This window comes from Leucoraja erinacea, chromosome 18 (assembly GCF_028641065.1).
Source record: "Leucoraja erinacea ecotype New England chromosome 18, Leri_hhj_1, whole genome shotgun sequence".
Classification (NCBI taxonomy): domain Eukaryota; kingdom Metazoa; phylum Chordata; class Chondrichthyes; order Rajiformes; family Rajidae; genus Leucoraja; species Leucoraja erinaceus.
Window position 1 is genome coordinate 35,958,606 of NC_073394.1, and position 16,554 is coordinate 35,975,159.

Sequence of the window (16,554 nt, forward strand, 5' to 3'; positions counted from 1 at the left end):
ATGTTGTCAGCTTACCATTATCAACACTTAAGGAGCATGGATTTTCTTGATAATCTTTTCTGTCTGGGCAGCTGGCATGGGTCTTCCAGGTGTTTGCAAAGGTGGCTGATGTTCCTTCCACAATACCAGACGCTATCATAAACTCATCGTTCAGTATGTCGTTGAAGTTTCCACAAAGACCTAAATAAGTGCAGAGAAACAGTGCTTAATAATCGCTCAATGTACTGAAGCAACGGTAGCAAAAACAATGACTCGTTAGTGAAGGTATCAAGAAGATTGTAACTGACCACACATCCGACTCTTGAAGTATGGATCCAGAGTTACGTAGAGCTGCATTAGGGGCACTAACTGAATCTGGAGCTGCAGTCCAAAGGATGTGTACAGAATAACATGGAAATTTGAGGGCTTGAACACAGTGATATTGGCTGTGAAAATAAAAAATAAAATTGTATACCTAAATAAGTGACAGCAAGATGGTGAAAAGATGCTCCCAGAATTAAATCCCCCAAAACACCATTGAATCATTTTAACATCAAAAGTAAACATTATTACTGAATAATAATGATGAAGTTTAATTGTTTCATTTACATCTCCTGCATAGATTTAACATTATTTTCTGTGGTGCACACATTAGATACATACATTTCAAACCTTTTCATTATTTAGAGTTAAGGTCAAATTGTTAACACTGATGGCGAGAGGCAAAGAGTCATAGTGGTGAACAGACCCTTTGCTCACTGCATCCACATCAACCAGTGGACACCCATCTGTAAAAATCTCACTCACCTCCCTGCATGGACGGAAATCCCGGGGGGGGGGGGGTGAAAAGCATCCCATTCCAATTCCCTTTAAGTCTCTTTCCCTTTACTCTAACTCTGTACCCTCAAGTTCTCAAGTTTTATCTACTCCTGATATGGGTGAAGCTTTCCTACCATCTACCCTCTCTATATCCATTATAACTCTTAATCACTCCAGGGAAAACAGACCCAGCTTGAGGAAGGGTCTCGACCCGAAACGTCACCCACTCCTTCTCTCCAGAGATGCTGCCTGTCCCGCTGCGTTATTCTCCAGCTTTTTATGTCTATCCCAGCTTTCCCAATCTCTCACTGTAACTGGAACGCTCCATTTCAGGCAACGTCCTGGTAAATCCCCTTTGCATCCTCTCTAGTGCTATCACATCATATCATATCATACGGTGACCAGACTTGAACGCTTTAGAATGTGGGAGGAAACTGGAGCACCCAGAGAAAAACCACGGAGGTCACAGGGAGAACGTACAAACTCTGTACAGACAGCACCCGTGGTTAGGATTGAATGCGGGTCTCTGCCGCTGTAAGGCAGCAACTCTACCACTGTGCTGCCTCGATGCACCATTGTGCCGACTCCAGATCTTAACTCTAGATCATAACTTACCAGCGGTAACAGGCAATTGAGTCACGATTGAATTGACAGAAACACTGCCGGTAGGGTTAATGGAGATGATCTGTGGGGAAAAAAACAGTATAAATGCACACAGAATATAAGAATAATTACAAATAATTGTTCTTCTTTTGTCTCAAGTTCATTAATTTGAAAGAAAGCTTGCCCACAACCACTTACAGTTTGAGTTCCACGGGCAGTCACTACCACTGACTTTAAACAAGTCTCAGTTTCTGTTATGCCACATGGCTGCAGCTCTCCCAGGACTGTGAACATGGTATTTCTGCAGTCCTAAAGCAAAACATGAGAAGAAACAGTATTGGTAGATTGAACTTACTGAGTCCAGTTCTTTACCGTTTACTGAGCCACTAAAGTTTTTACCTTCGCAAGAACATAGTGGCACTTTCCATGGAATGTGTAATGGCTTTCATCAAATGTGTTAATGTGAGCACCTCCCTCGATGGAACAGATCCCAGGGCAGATCCGATCATTACAAGCCCACTGGCCTCCATTGCAAATGCTAACAGGTTGAAACAAACATTGTTAGAAACATTATTTTCTTTAAATAAGATTTCGATATAATAAGTGGCAAATGGTAGCATAACTAAAGAGTCACCACTTAACTAAATTTTAGTCAAAGATCAAATTAAAGATTTATTACCATTTACTGCATTTGGTGGAATAAGACTCTCCATTTGCATAAGCCTGTCCATTGTAGGTACAAGGACACCTTTCTTCTGGGATGCATCCACTGTTAGAAATATCATCGAAAACAGTGTCTAAAGTAAAAAATATATTGTTAGACTTGCAGGCATTATTAAGATGTAGACTTAATGATATGGTTCAGTTATTCATAATGAATTGTAACAAGACTGTCATTAGAATTTGTTAATGTCAGCTTTATAATACAGTATTACCAGAAAGACTGCTCTCAGGTAAATATTTCATAGGATTCTATATCATTGTTAATTCTTCTCTCGATGTTGAATAATATAAGTGCTTCTTTAAGAGAAGCATCGTACAGGTTGAACATCGATTTTCCCGCAACTGATGGCCTACCCACCCTTCATTTCAACCCTGCCATCGGGAAGTAGGTACAGGAGCCTGAAAACTGTAACGTCCAGGTTCAGGAACAGCTTCTTCCCTTCAGCCATTAGGCTATTAAGCACTACAACTTCAAATATGCTTTGATCTACATAGACTATTTTTGTTATTTTTGCACTATTATTGTTTTTTTTTAATGTTTACTGAACGTTTTTTTCCCTTTTTCTTTATTATTATAGGTTTACTAGGTTTACACCTTCTGTTGTGCTGCTGCAAGTAAGAATTTCATTGTTCTATCATTATCTAGCGTAAGAAGCTGCGCTACGCAGAGCTTGCAGCAGAGGCAACGCAGCGTGGCTGGAACACCAAAGTCTATCCAGTTGAAGTGGGATGCAGAGGATTTGTTGCGTCATCTACAATCAGACTGCTGAAGGAGCTTGGAATCCACGGTCAGGCTCTGCGGAAGACCATAAGATCACTCTCAGAGGCGGCTGAAATAAGCAGCCGGTGGATTTGGCTCAAGCGGAAAGACCCATGCTGGGCCCCAAGTACGCCAGGGTGAATCTTTGGGATGGTTTGACACGGGACACACGCTGAGGGCTGATCATCCTGCAGCGGGCCGCCCTTGTGGAGGGTGTATAGTGTTAAAAGGCCGAAACACCCAGTGATGCAAGGGTACACTACTGATGATGTGTCCTGTGCTCAACTGGCCTGAAGGTTACACAGGCCAAGATATGTGTATCACCCCCCCGCCCCCCACCGATGTTGAGCGTCTACCACTCTCAACAATCAACGGATGTCGTGAAATGCTCCCCACCTATTGGCACAAGGGACTTTTAACATCTAGTCCTGTGTATTTGATTCTGGGACATATGACAATAAATCACTCTTGATTCTTGACTGTAATCCGGAGAAAATTGCAAGAGCTCAGTTGAAATTCCCCGAATGGCCACAAATGGCGCTGCCAGTTGCGAGCGCTCTTTCCCATCATGTCCCTCCATCGTGAAATGATCAACTAAGCTCTCAATCTTCTCTCCTAACTGTTTTGCAAAGACAATACAGTAAACCTTCAACTTTATAAAAATATCCTAAAACGGTTCACAGGCACGATATGAAAATATTTCCGTGTTGCTTTAGGTTTGGCTCAATAATCAACCTATCATTTTAGCCATGATAAAAGAGGCACATTTTAAAATACAATGGAAAATAATTGCAGATGGTGCAAATTAAAAACATAAAATGCTGGCGATAGACAACGATCAATCAAGTAATAGAAACACTAAGTTATTGGATTCGATCAATTAACTTTGAATTGAACGCTAACCACATTTTTATGTCTATGCTCAAATACTCTATGACTACTTCAGAAAAGGAAACCATAATCATACAAAGTTAATCACTGATCTAATTATATTTCATCATCTGATCTGATATTATTACGTGATCTGATTCTATTTTCTATTATATGGTCTTACTGGGAGGGCAGAAGCAGCCATCAATACAGTGATCATCACACATCTGGCTCCTGGAAGGATTTGAACACGTGTCTGCACATGGAGTACCACATTCATCATGGGTCATATTAAGCTGGCATGACTTTTCTGAAAAAGAGAATAAATTCACCCTTTAGAGTCTTCATCATTAGTTTAGTTTGCATGGAAATAGGCCCTTCGGCCCACCGAGTCCGCGCCAACTATCCTACACGTACTAGGGCCATTTTGCTATTTTACCAAGCCAATTCACCCACAACCTGAAAATAGACACAAAAAGCTGGAGTAACTCAGCAGGACAGGCAGCAACTCTGGAGAGAAGGAACGGGGGACGTTTCGCTTCGAGACCCTTCTTCAGACTGGTTAGGGATAAGGGAAATGAGGGATATAGATGGTGATGCGGGGAGATAAAGAACAAATAATGAAAGATGTGATAAAGGAAACGGGCCATTGTAAGCTGTTTGTAGGATGAAAATGAGAAGCTAGTGTGACTTGGATGGGGGAGGGATAGAGAGAGAGGGAATGCCGGGTCTACCTGAAGTGAGAGAAATCAATATTCATACCACAGGACTGTAAGCTGCCCAAGCAAAATATGAGATGCTGTTCTGCCAATTTGCACTTAGCCTCACTCTGACAACGGAGGAGGTGCACATGATCCTCTACCTAACCTGACAGGGACTATCAGGGTCCCTGGACAGAGTCAAGGGAAGAGGTATAGTGACAGGTGTTGCATCTTCTGTGGTTGCAGGGGAAGGTACCTGTAGAGGGTTTGGATTGGGGGGGAGGGGATGAATTAACTAGGGAGTTGCGGAAGGAACGGTCTCTGCGGAAGGCGGAAAGGAGTGGAGATGGGAAAATGTGGCTAGTGGTGGGATCCCGTTGGAGGTGGCGGAAATTCCGGAGGATTATGTGTTGTAGGCGACGGCTGAGGGGGGGGGAAGGTAAGAACTAGGTGGACTCTGTCTCTGTTGCGACTAGGGGTGTCGAGTTATGCTTGTAATAAGGCTCGTACGACGACGTAAACAGAGTATACCTTTAATCTGTACAATAACAGCAGCAACTGCAACAGCCTCGTGTAAGCCCAGGCCTCTCTCTCTAACTGCCCACACCCTGGGTTCCAGTCACAACCGGTTACTGGAGCCTGGCTTCTGGCAGGGTCCTAGTGCCCCTCTGCTCAGCCTTACACTATTATTGCATAATACCACAAGGGGGAGGGCAACCTGAACCTACTACCTACATCCTGAACGTCTTTGGAATGTGGGAGGAAACTTGAGCACCCGAAGAATACCCACACGGTCACAGGGAGGATGTACAAATTCCGTTCAGAGAGCACCTGTAGTCAGGATTAAACCTGAGTCTCTGGCGCTGTAAGGCAGCAACTCCAGCACTGCTCCACTGTGCTGTCCTACATTAGCATACATAAGAATGTACCTGAAACAAGATTAAATGAGATGGAGATAGTTTTGAAAGGTACTTACCACATAAACCATCCCGTCTCCAATTGGCTGGCTTCCCTCCAACATGAGCACACTGCCTAGAAAATTCTGATAAGGTGTTGCAGAGGCACGTTGATGATTGCTTCAATACATTGCACTGACATAAGTCCAGCATGCAACTTTTGATGAAAGGTGAGATGTCCAATGTGTATAAGCAGCTGGCAAAATCAGGCCCTTTGAGTACATTTTCACACACAGATTCCTGTAAATGAAAGTTATTTAGAGAAGGATAGGAATGAACATCGACCTGTGGAAGGTTCACATTGATGGTCCTGGTGACTACTTGGTAACGGTGTAGAACATCAGTGCACATGCTACTGGAATTTCCAATAAATGCTTGTAGCTTTCTCCATCTCTCTGTCAGTTATCTCCTCTCTACTCCCATTCTGTACAAGGGTCCCGACCCGCAATGTCATCTAAGTTACTATTTACACCCACTTGCCCGACACTTCCAATCAACCCCTCATCTGAATGCACTTGTCCCACCACTTCCCCTCATCTCTCTCCACCAGCTATCTTCTCTCTACTCCGTTAGTTTGAAGAAGGGACGTGAACCAAAACATTGTTTGAGATTAGAAATAAATGTCACTCTCAGTGTGAAAAAAAAGTAATTGAATAAACACCATTTTTTTTAAACATAGTTCTTGACACGTTGGCAGATGATTAGCCTTCACATTTCGGCAGTGATTTCAGATTCAGATTCAGATTAAAACTTTATTGTCATTGTGCAGTGTACAAGTACAGAGACAACGAAATGCAGTTAGCATCTCACCCAGAAGTGGGAACACAGAATAATGGAACAGTAAAAAATATATATATGTATATACAGTAGCAGTAATGCAATTTTCGTGGGGGGGGGGGGGGGGGGGGGGGGAGGGGGGGGGGGAGAGATCAGTCACTGGGGGAAGGAGGAGTGTCCGGGGGGGGGGGGGGGGGGGGGGGGGGGGGGGGGGGGGGGGGGGGGGACGGTGACTGCCAATCACTAAGGTGCAGAGTTAAGTAGGGTAACAACCGCAGGGAAGAAGCTGTTCCTGAACCTGCTGCTCCGGGAACGGAGAGAACAATTTAGATAATGAAGAAGCATTCACTTACAAATTCTGAGCAATTTTTCACAACGTCAGACAGCACGTCTTTGCAGTGTTCTGTGGGTCCATTCAATTTCTGCAAATTCCCATGCTGGATGGGAGTCAGGTGGAAGCCTGCAGTCAGTGAAGGACAATAAGTGAATACTGGGCATTAAATAGCAAATCAATTACAGCTCATACTTCCCATCGTACATACCATTTGAAACAAAATCATTCTCAAGGATGCCATTGAAGTCACCGCACAATCCACAAGTAGTGTTGAAATACTGTTGACCCAGTTGAAGCTAACACAAGAAAAGAGAACAACATCAGACAAAGTATTGTGAGCTACATGTCTAACACATTTTTGGTAATATAGCTGTTTGCTTTCACTTACTGATTACTAAAAGCAACATTTTTTTATTTATTCACTTTCAAGGTCATTGCCGAATTATTGTGAAAATGTAAAGTCTGCATGTAACCATTGAGAAGCAGAATAGAAAAAGGATGTAAATGCTGTGAGTCTGCAAAACATTTGGGGTTCTCTCCGAGTGTTTCCCAGTATGTACTGTTAAGGCCTTGAACCGTCTTGCTTAGATTTTCTTCGAGTGTTGTCCCGATCTGAGCCATAATTAAGCTTCACATGAAAGCCAGGTTCATGGTACAGGTCAAACACACAATATTCTCCAACAAAGTAAACACATCCTTAAAATCAATGATGGTGACGAGAAAACATATATTTGTGGAAAAATGCTTCTTGAACAAAATCAGATAAGTTGCCTGTACATTCCATGAAGCTTTGATTCATTTTCTGATGTAGCATTTGCTGGTAAGGTCAGGATGTATTACCCTTCCTTAGTTGGTCTTGAGAAGGTTGCAGTTACATGGATAGACTAGGTTATGGGCTGAATACCTGCAGACGCTCAGATAGAGATCTTAGCATGGAGGAGTCTGGACAAAGGGCTTATTTCTGTGCTGTATAATTAGGATTCATTGGCAGAAATCCACCTTCTGGTGAAGATCTGGGAGGGCACTCCAGGATTTAGATCCAGTGATAGTGAAGAAAGAAGATGTTTTTAAATCAAGGCGGGTATGGAGCCTGAATGTATCTAGCCCGCGTACTTCTTGCAGGTGAGTGATGTAGGTTGGGCAGGTTCTGCTGAGTAGCCGCAGTGTATTTCAGAGATGAGTGGCAAGCCCGATGCCCCAGTAATGGATAGAATGAATAATTAGAGTGGTAGACAGGTTGCAAAAACATTAAACATGGGCTTCCTTGGAGCTGCACTCATTCCGGGCCTTGTAGCTAATGCAAAGAATGTTGTCACCGCAGTTTCTGATTCAGTTTAGTGTTTGGTCAAGGGTGACCACCTGACCACATTTACCATGACCTTTTCCACCCCAAGCCTTGATAGTGGGGGACTCAGCAGTGGTAGTGTGATTTCCTGCTCAGCCTCCTTCTCCAGAGAATACTGCCCCTGCCTATCCTGCCTTTCCTTACAACACAAACCCGGCAAACATCCTTTGGAATCTTCTCTGCATTCTTTCAACTTCATCACAATATTACTCAGCATTTAGCAGTCCACATGGTGTCGGAGATATTGCACTTAGACATGGACTGCATTGTTTTGTCAGAGTTGAGAATGCAATTTAAATTATCAACAGAAATCTCCACTTATGACCTTGTGCGGGCAGGGAAATCATTGAAGGCAGCGATAGGTCTAAAACCCTGAAGAAACACCACCTCAAATCATCATGCTTAGATTATTGACTTGCAAAAACCATTTCAATTCAAGATCAGAAGTGTGTATAAATTGAGAACTTGTGGTGTGTAGCATCCATGTATTTGCCATCTTGTTCCTTTTCAGTTGATAATGTTTGTACATTTTTGTGTGTGTGCTGTTGAGGAAGCCTTGGAGAATTGTAGCAGATCCTATGGCAACGCTGCAGCAACCATATGCTGGCGATGCAGGACTGTACATTTAAAGCTTAGCTTGGATACCAATCTCTCCGATTCTTCTCTCCTGGATCTTGAGTGGTGCTGAAGCAGCAACGTATCCAGGCTAGTGGAGAACTTCACCTCATGACCTGAAAATGGTGAAGGACTTTTGGTGGACTCAGGATATCCAGTCCCTGACCTGAACCCTATTGCCACGTTATTTACATGGGCAATAGTGACCCTCAGGATATTGGATATGAATGGAGTGGCATGACATGTAACGGTAATCATAATAGACACCCTTTGTTAAGAAAATCATTCCACACAACAAACTGATGATGAAGATTTAACAAAAGAGGGACGAGGAAATGCAATGTCCTTCATTTAATTTTGGCAAGGATCTTGAAGCAAAGAAAATACTCATAATATGTGAGGGTAACATACGTCCTATTATAAAGCCATATTTGTTGAATTGACTGATATTGAGATTATCATACCTCAAGGGCATCATCTCCATTCCACGTCAATGTCAAGCCAATCTTTGCTGTAATGCGGGTGTAATCGCTGACATTCTCTATCATGATTCCAGAATGGGCAAAAGGTAGTGTCACCCTGCAATAAAAGGAATTCATTCAGTTTCCAGCATGGTTTCAACATTTTTTATGATTATGATTTGCCAAGCACTTTGCTGTGTGCTACTTTATCAATAACATTTGTATCTGTTTTATAACATTGCAATCTGGACTATGCACAATACATAAAGTACAGCCTAAACAAGGTACAGAATAAGTTTACCATAACACAGTCATTGAATTACACTGATCGGAAACATACCCTCCAGCCCACTGAGTCCATGTTAGTTATCAAAAAGTACTTAGCGGTAGAGATAGATTAAACAGCAGGAAACCTTTCTACATGTTAGAGTAGATAAAAATAGGAAACATATATTTAGGGGTAAGAGATAAGAGATTTGGAGAGAATTTGAGGGGGATCTTCTTCCAGAGAGTAGTGAGTACCTGAGCACTAACAGCATTGATAAAGAGTCCAGATGAGCATGTGAAAGGCTTAGGCCCAGAAGAGTATGGACCCAGTACTGGGTGATAAGATTAATACTGAAGGGTGCCCACTGGTTGGCATGGATGAGTTGGGCTGAATGGCCTGTTTCCATGCTGCATGAATCTAAGAGTTATAAATCAATATGCAAGGATGATGAGAAATATCGTAATGGATAATCCAGAAATTTTGTGAAAATTTGTTTGCAAATGAGGGTAAAGGAAGTGAGAAAAACAATTCAACTAGATGAGCGTTGATGTGGTGAGAAGACATTATGGTAATCTGAATGGATTGTGTGTGTGCTACAATGTTCTATTAGTCTATATATTTCACCACACAATGTAGTGCAGGTTTAAATAGTTAAATCGCAAAGGAAAAAATCCAAATGAACACATTGCATCAAAAATACTTACAGATTATCATCGACGAAAATGGCTGAATTAATTACTTCTACCACTGATCCATCAATTTTCATGACAATGTGACTGATCCTTGGATGACCATCAGTGCTGGTTCGCCTTATCTGGATGTTGAAGTTCTCGTACGAACTCAAGCACTGCGATGCGAAGACATAATTGCAGGTTCCAGGAAAATGATAAACATCTCCATCAAAGGTTTTGAAGTGGTAATTGCCCCAGGTACTGCAAACACGGTAATTGTGGTTTGGATTGTAACCTATGAATTGAGAACAGTGTACCATTACTTGGACGTGTGGCGAGTTGCACATGGTTTTAAAAATATATCACTATGGTATACAGGATACTAAAAAAAATAACTGTGTATCTGCACACATAAGATCACGTCCCTTTAAACTTTGTACCCGGATGAATTATTAATATTTAGAACACATTTGTTTATCCATTTTTTTTTCAGAAAATAAAATTCATCACGGGAATCTGGTAAAGAAATTAAAAGACACCTTTTTGATCAGATGTTTATAATCATGTTTATCGAGTAAACTAAGCACAATTATTCATATAAGGGCAGCACTGGCTAATCTGTTAGAACAAGTTTCATAAGTAGATATTTTCCCTTAAATTCCTAAATATCTATCTAGTGTTCGTTCCAAACACTAGATAGTAATAGGAATAGGAATATTTATTGTCACATGTGACTAGGCACAGTGAGATTCTTTGCGTGCATACACAATGTATACAAATAGCAACCGCCTACGGCACTGACAAAGTTTCAAAGCACCCCCAGCTTTCCGTTTTGTTCTCCCTCCCCCCTCCCCCCCCCCCCCCCACCAGGTTCATTGTTCTTATCCCCCTCCTCTCTCCTCTCGTGGTTCCCACCACGCAGGGTCCTCCATTGCTCTTCCCCCTATATCTGCTCCTAAGTGTAATGCATTACCATCTCCAGAGAACTTGCAATACATTTTCTCACCTCTTGCACAATGAGAATTCAGAATTCCCTTTCCTGACTAGATGGTTACTCAACATGCTAATTCTTCTCTCTCCAAAAATATAAATTAATTCAGGTAGAGATGACCATTCCTGTTCTTGGAAAGGTACTGTAAGCATTGGTCACATTCAATGACAATTGGAAAGAAAAAAAATGGTCCAACATTTTTCTGATATAATATTTATTATATCCCTTTGGAGTTTTTGTTTTCAATCATTCATCTCCCAAATGATTTTCCTTTGTACCTCATAAGCTCCATATGTCATACTAAACATTTTTCCCCACCCTAGTTCTCACGATGTGAAAGCTAAGATTTATCACACAAGTTCCACGCTCACATCTGGAAACTGCAATCTGTGATTTGCTTTAATCGTCTCTTGTAAAATCTGTTGATTTTTAACAAGAATGTGATTTTGGCCTGTCACAACTTGTTCATTAACCCCGATTTTCTATTTTGAAGCATTTTAGCATCCTAACTCTGGATCTGTGCCAGCAAATGAAGTCTTACACTGGACAACATTTTCTCTTAATTATTTTGTGTAGTTACTTGTAAAAACTGGAGCCGATGTTATTCCGGGAAGCAGCACCACCCTCTTGTTCACCGATGTCCATTCAGCTTTATCCAAAAACACAAGAATTATTATATTTTTAATATAAACTAATTAGAGCAAAGTACAAAAATTAAAACTTCTGCAAGTTATATAACAGTAATTAGTTAGAAGTACAACATCAAAACATCGCAGAAATATAGAAAATGGCAAAGAAAGCGCCATCGTGATGATTCTAACCAAAAATGAACCATTTGAGTCTAATCCCAACTTTCCTTCTTTTGGTCTGCATTTCCTTTAGCTGAAAAAGTAATTACGTATCTCTCTCCTGATCTATCCAACTATTGGGTGACAAAATATTGGTGTTGGTTTATTCTTGTGTGCTATCTGATTGAATCATACTATTCATCAAGTACAATCAAGCCATACGTAAGTACAACAGGTAGTGCATAGATTTATCTACTTGTGGCTCGGTTGAAGATGTCGGAAAAGCTTGAGTCCTTTTTTTTCTCCAATGCTAGAATGCATCCATATTGAACATCTGAATGTTTGAAGTTTCCTCCTGCTGTTATTTCATCTAATGTGTGGCTTGATGCTACCTGCCCCCATGAGTTCCTCCACCACTTGATATTTTGTTCAAGATTCTAGCATCAGCAGACACTTGTGTCTCTGTTTGACCTAATCTGTTGGCTCTGTCATTTAGCTCTGTCCATCGTTCACTGTTTTCTGTTATTTAGCGTCTGGTCAGAACTCCACGGGTTTTATACATAATTCTTTAATATACTGCTCCTGCTAAGCTATACGTTCCTTACAGAACCATGGTGGATCTCCTGGCCTGATGGGCATGTATAATGAAAGGGTAGGGTCGTGTTGAATCCACTACTTCCAACATTTTACAAAACTCCCCTGACCAGAAACACATTGGAGCAGTCATAAAATGCACTTAAGGGCCTGTCCCATTTGACACGACCGCGCGTCACTGCCTACGCCACCACGCCTCACCACGCGCCATGCGCGCATAATGCACACCATTCGCGCATCACGTACGTGTCACGACGCGCGCGCCGTGCATCGTGATGCGTAAATGATGTTGCGTAAATGACGCGCAAATGTCGCCCAAGTGGGACAGGCCCTTTATTCTGAGAGAAGAGCCAAAGGCTGGTTAATCCGACTCAAAGAACAAGGACCAGTGCAGCAGAAGACCAGGCCCTTTGGCCCATGATATTGGTGCTGAATATGATGGCAAGATCATCACTTTTGCAACACCTCACACTTGTTCGGATTAAACCCCATCTGCCATTTTTCCGCTCATTTCTGCAGCTGATCTATATCCCACTGTATACTTTGACAACCTTCCTCACAATCCGCCACCCATACAATCATGGTGTCATCTGTAACCAAGCCGTCTACATTCACATCCAATATCACAAGTAGCAGCAGTCCCGCCACAGATCTGCTGCTGAACTCCACTGATCACGGACCTCCAGCCTGAATATTGTCGTTCCACCACAAACCTATGTCTTTGGTCAGTAAGACAGTTCCGAATCCATCTGACCAAGTCACGAATAATCACATGCATCTTAATCTTCTGGATTAACCTCCCATGGGGGACTTTATCAAATGCTTCACTAAAATCCATGGAGGCAACATCCACTGCCCTCCACTCATTGATATTCTTGATCACCCTCAGAAAACTCGATGACATGACCTGCCGTGTACAAAGCCATGCTGACTGTCGCTAATTAACCCAATCTCTTCCAAATGAGAGTGAATCCCTTTCCAAAGAATCGTCTCCAATAGTTTCCCCACCACTGAGGCTCACTGGCCTATAATTCCCTGGATTCTCTCCCCTTCTTAATAAAGGAACAACATGAGCCACCCTCCCGTCATTCGGGACCTTGCCAATAGCCAGAGAAGACTCCAAGATCCTGGTGAATGTTCCCATCATCTCTTCTCTTGACTCTCTCAATAACCTGAGATAAATCCCATCAGGTCCCGGGGATTTATCCACATTAAAGCTCTTAAGAGCCATAACACCTCCTCCTCAATCAGGAGACGGAACTCTCTCCATTTGCCTGGGTAGCTCAATTAACTCTCAAAAGCAGGCAGGACAAGATAGCTCACCCTGTTCACCACCACAAGCACTGACTCTCTCCACTGCCAAAACACTGTGATACATTGAACACCACCCACAAGATGCTCGGCAGCAATTTGCCAGGGTGATCTCAACTTTATTGATTCATTGTTTAATTTTTCCAATTTCGAGGAAAGCGCATTTACATATTTGATGTGTGTTCCAGCATTTTCTAACTTTATGATGCTAATATATCAGCAACAAAGCCAACAATAGACAATAGACAATAGGGTGCAGGAGTAGGCCATACCGCCCTTCGTGCCAGCACCGCCATTCAATGTGATCATGGCTAATCATCCCCAATCAGTGCCTTCTCACCATATCCCCTGACTCCGCTATCTTTAAGAGCTCCATCTAACTCTCTCTTGAAAGCATCCAGTGAATTGGCCTCCACTGCCTTCTGAGGCAGAGAATTCCACAGATTCACAACTCTCTGGATGAAAAAGTGTTTCCTCATCTCTGTTTTAAATGGTCTACCCCTCATTCTTAAACTGTGGCCCCTGGTTCTGGACCCCCAACATCGAGAACATGTTTCCTGCCTCTAGCGTGTGCCTCTAAAACTGGCACATTGGAATAGTCATTAGTTTATGGGAACATGTTGAAAACTATCCCAAAACCTGGTGACTCGTGTCTATCGTCTCAATGTACTGTTTCTATACACATTGTATTCATCGAAGATGGTGCTTGTGTATAGTAATACTTTGCTGAACTGTATGCAAAAAAAATAATTGAATTGTTACCTCAGCATATGTGATATTAAAGAATCATTGAATTGCATTGAATGTTATTTTTAATTAGCATTTTAAAATATAAAAATAAAAATATAAATATAAAATATAAATATAAAAATTCTGAAGAATTTGGAGAAAATAGAACAAAAATCATCAAATAATTTCAAATTAAAAATCAAGTTAATATTCAAGAATAATCAAGTATTTTTTTTCTAGAATGATCAACAGACCAATTATTTAAAAGAACATTGGCATCATGTACATTGAAAATACTTTCACTGCAATGGACATAATTTTCTGCATGTGTTTCTCAGTTAACTCAACCTTGCGATAAGAGACACGCACCAAATTGTTCAGGGCAATAGACTATTCTGAAGAAGGGAAATAGACTAGTCTGACCCTGATGCCTATTTCCCTCCACAGATGCTGCCTGACTTGTTCTATTCCTTGGGCAGTTTATTTTTTTGTGTACGATCCCAGCATCTGCAGTCTCTGTGCCTCCTTGTAACTACTTGTAAAAACATGGACTGCATTGACAAATTGGATTTTAAACTTATTTAACAAAAAGTTATGAAAAGAACATGCTTACATTCCGAGCTGCTTAAACCAGACAAGGATGAAATAATCAGTATGAGGATCCATACTGATGGAGTCCTACTGGTTCCCATCTTGGTTAGAACTCGGTCTGAGCTGCCGAGCCCCCGTAGGTGGCTGTTCACCTGTGGCTCAGTCTTTTATACAGGAAAATTTGGCACGTGTCCAGATCGCAAGTGACTGTCGGGAGGAGCTCACCAAGATAGAATTTGTTTTACCCTCAAGTGTCAACATCAAAACACTCCTGAGATCTGATTTAAGGAGTATGTGTGTGTGGCAAAGACTGTTTGTTAAACAGGTGTAGAAAAATTCTGGTTTATTTATTCAAGAAGAAAGTAAAAGATAAAAGAAATAACAATCAGAAAGTAACTGACAGGTTGACAAATTATTTCCTAATTTCAAGCTATTTGTGAGAACGAGACAAAAATGTATCACTGCGTAGATTATTCACACAAAACCTAAACCTGAAACATTTACTCTGTAACTGCAAATGTCCTGACTGATTTGATCCTACAGTCTTCAAGCTATTTCCACAAATTGGATGCTAAATTGGATTAAGAATAAGGAGTAAGCCATTTAGAATGGAGACGAGGAAACACTTTTTCTCACAGAGAGTGGTGAGTGTGGAATTCGCTGCCTCAGAGGGCGGTGGAGGCCGGTTCTCTGGATGCTTTCAAGCGAGAGCTAGATAGGGCTCTTAAAAATAGCGGAGTCAGGGAATATGGGGAGAAGGCAGGAACGGGGTACTGATTGGCGATGATCAGCAATGATCACATTGAATGGCGGTGCTGGTTCGAAGAGCCGAATGGCTTCTGCACCTATTGTCTATTGTCTATTGATTAAATTTACCAACATTTTTTAAACATTTATACCAAGCCAATTAAACTACAAACCTGAACGTCTTAGGAGTGTGGGAGGAAACCAAAGATCCTGGTGTAAACCCATGCAGGTCACAGGGAGAACGCACACATTCCGTACAGACAGCACCCATAGTCAGGATCGAACCCGGGTCTCTGGCGCTATAAGGCAGTAGCTCTACCATCACACCACCTAATAGTCCTATGCTCTATTAGTCCCACTGTAGTTTTAGAATCCCCGCCTGGGAAAAATCCCGACAGGGACTTATGATGCATTTTATCCATGGCCCTCATGATCTTTCAGACATCAATAAAATCACCCTTTAGTCCCCGACACTCCCAAGAAAAAAGTCCCAGCCTCTGTGATATCTCTCTATTACTCAAGTCTGCAAGCGCAGCTAACATCATGGTGAATCTCTTCTGCACCCTTTCCAACTTAATGAGGTCCTTCTATAACTTAGATACATTTCCTCACTGTCCATGATATCAAATGTGGTGATATAGTGTACATCATTGGTCACAATTTTGAAGAAATGAAGTAACTCAGTGCAGATTAAGTGCGTAGGTAATCACAACTCGAAAAGAGCTCCCCCCCCCCCCCCCCCCCCCCCCCCCCTCCCCCCAATCCTTCCGATGGAAGGGTCCTGACCGAAAATATTACCTATCCATGTTCTCCAAGGATGCTGCCTGACCCGCTGAGTTACTCCAACACTCTGTGTTCTTTCTTCACTAAGTTTTAAGATTGCTTTGAATAGGGAGAAGGCTGGACCATGTGGGAAGATGC

General features: G+C 41.9%; 1 protein-coding gene across 1 annotated transcript in view; it reads right to left on the reverse strand.

Moving 5' to 3' along the window:
- Positions 1–12,466, reverse strand: part of LOC129705972 (mucin-2-like) — a 77,088-nt gene extending 64,622 nt beyond the window's left edge. Inside the window, exons 1-13 of the mRNA XM_055649947.1 lie at positions 12,457–12,466; positions 9,916–10,177; positions 8,947–9,061; positions 6,731–6,818; positions 6,538–6,648; positions 5,432–5,806; positions 3,939–4,064; positions 2,081–2,198; positions 1,801–1,939; positions 1,600–1,710; positions 1,414–1,483; positions 288–425; positions 16–180 (exon numbers count right to left, since the gene is read on the reverse strand). Coding sequence (XP_055505922.1) covers positions 16–180; positions 288–425; positions 1,414–1,483; positions 1,600–1,710; positions 1,801–1,939; positions 2,081–2,198; positions 3,939–4,064; positions 5,432–5,806; positions 6,538–6,648; positions 6,731–6,818; positions 8,947–9,061; positions 9,916–10,177; positions 12,457–12,466 — 1,828 coding nt within the window. The remainder of the gene's footprint in view (positions 1–15; positions 181–287; positions 426–1,413; positions 1,484–1,599; positions 1,711–1,800; positions 1,940–2,080; positions 2,199–3,938; positions 4,065–5,431; positions 5,807–6,537; positions 6,649–6,730; positions 6,819–8,946; positions 9,062–9,915; positions 10,178–12,456) is intronic.
- Between the last annotated feature and the right edge of the window lie 4,088 nt (positions 12,467–16,554).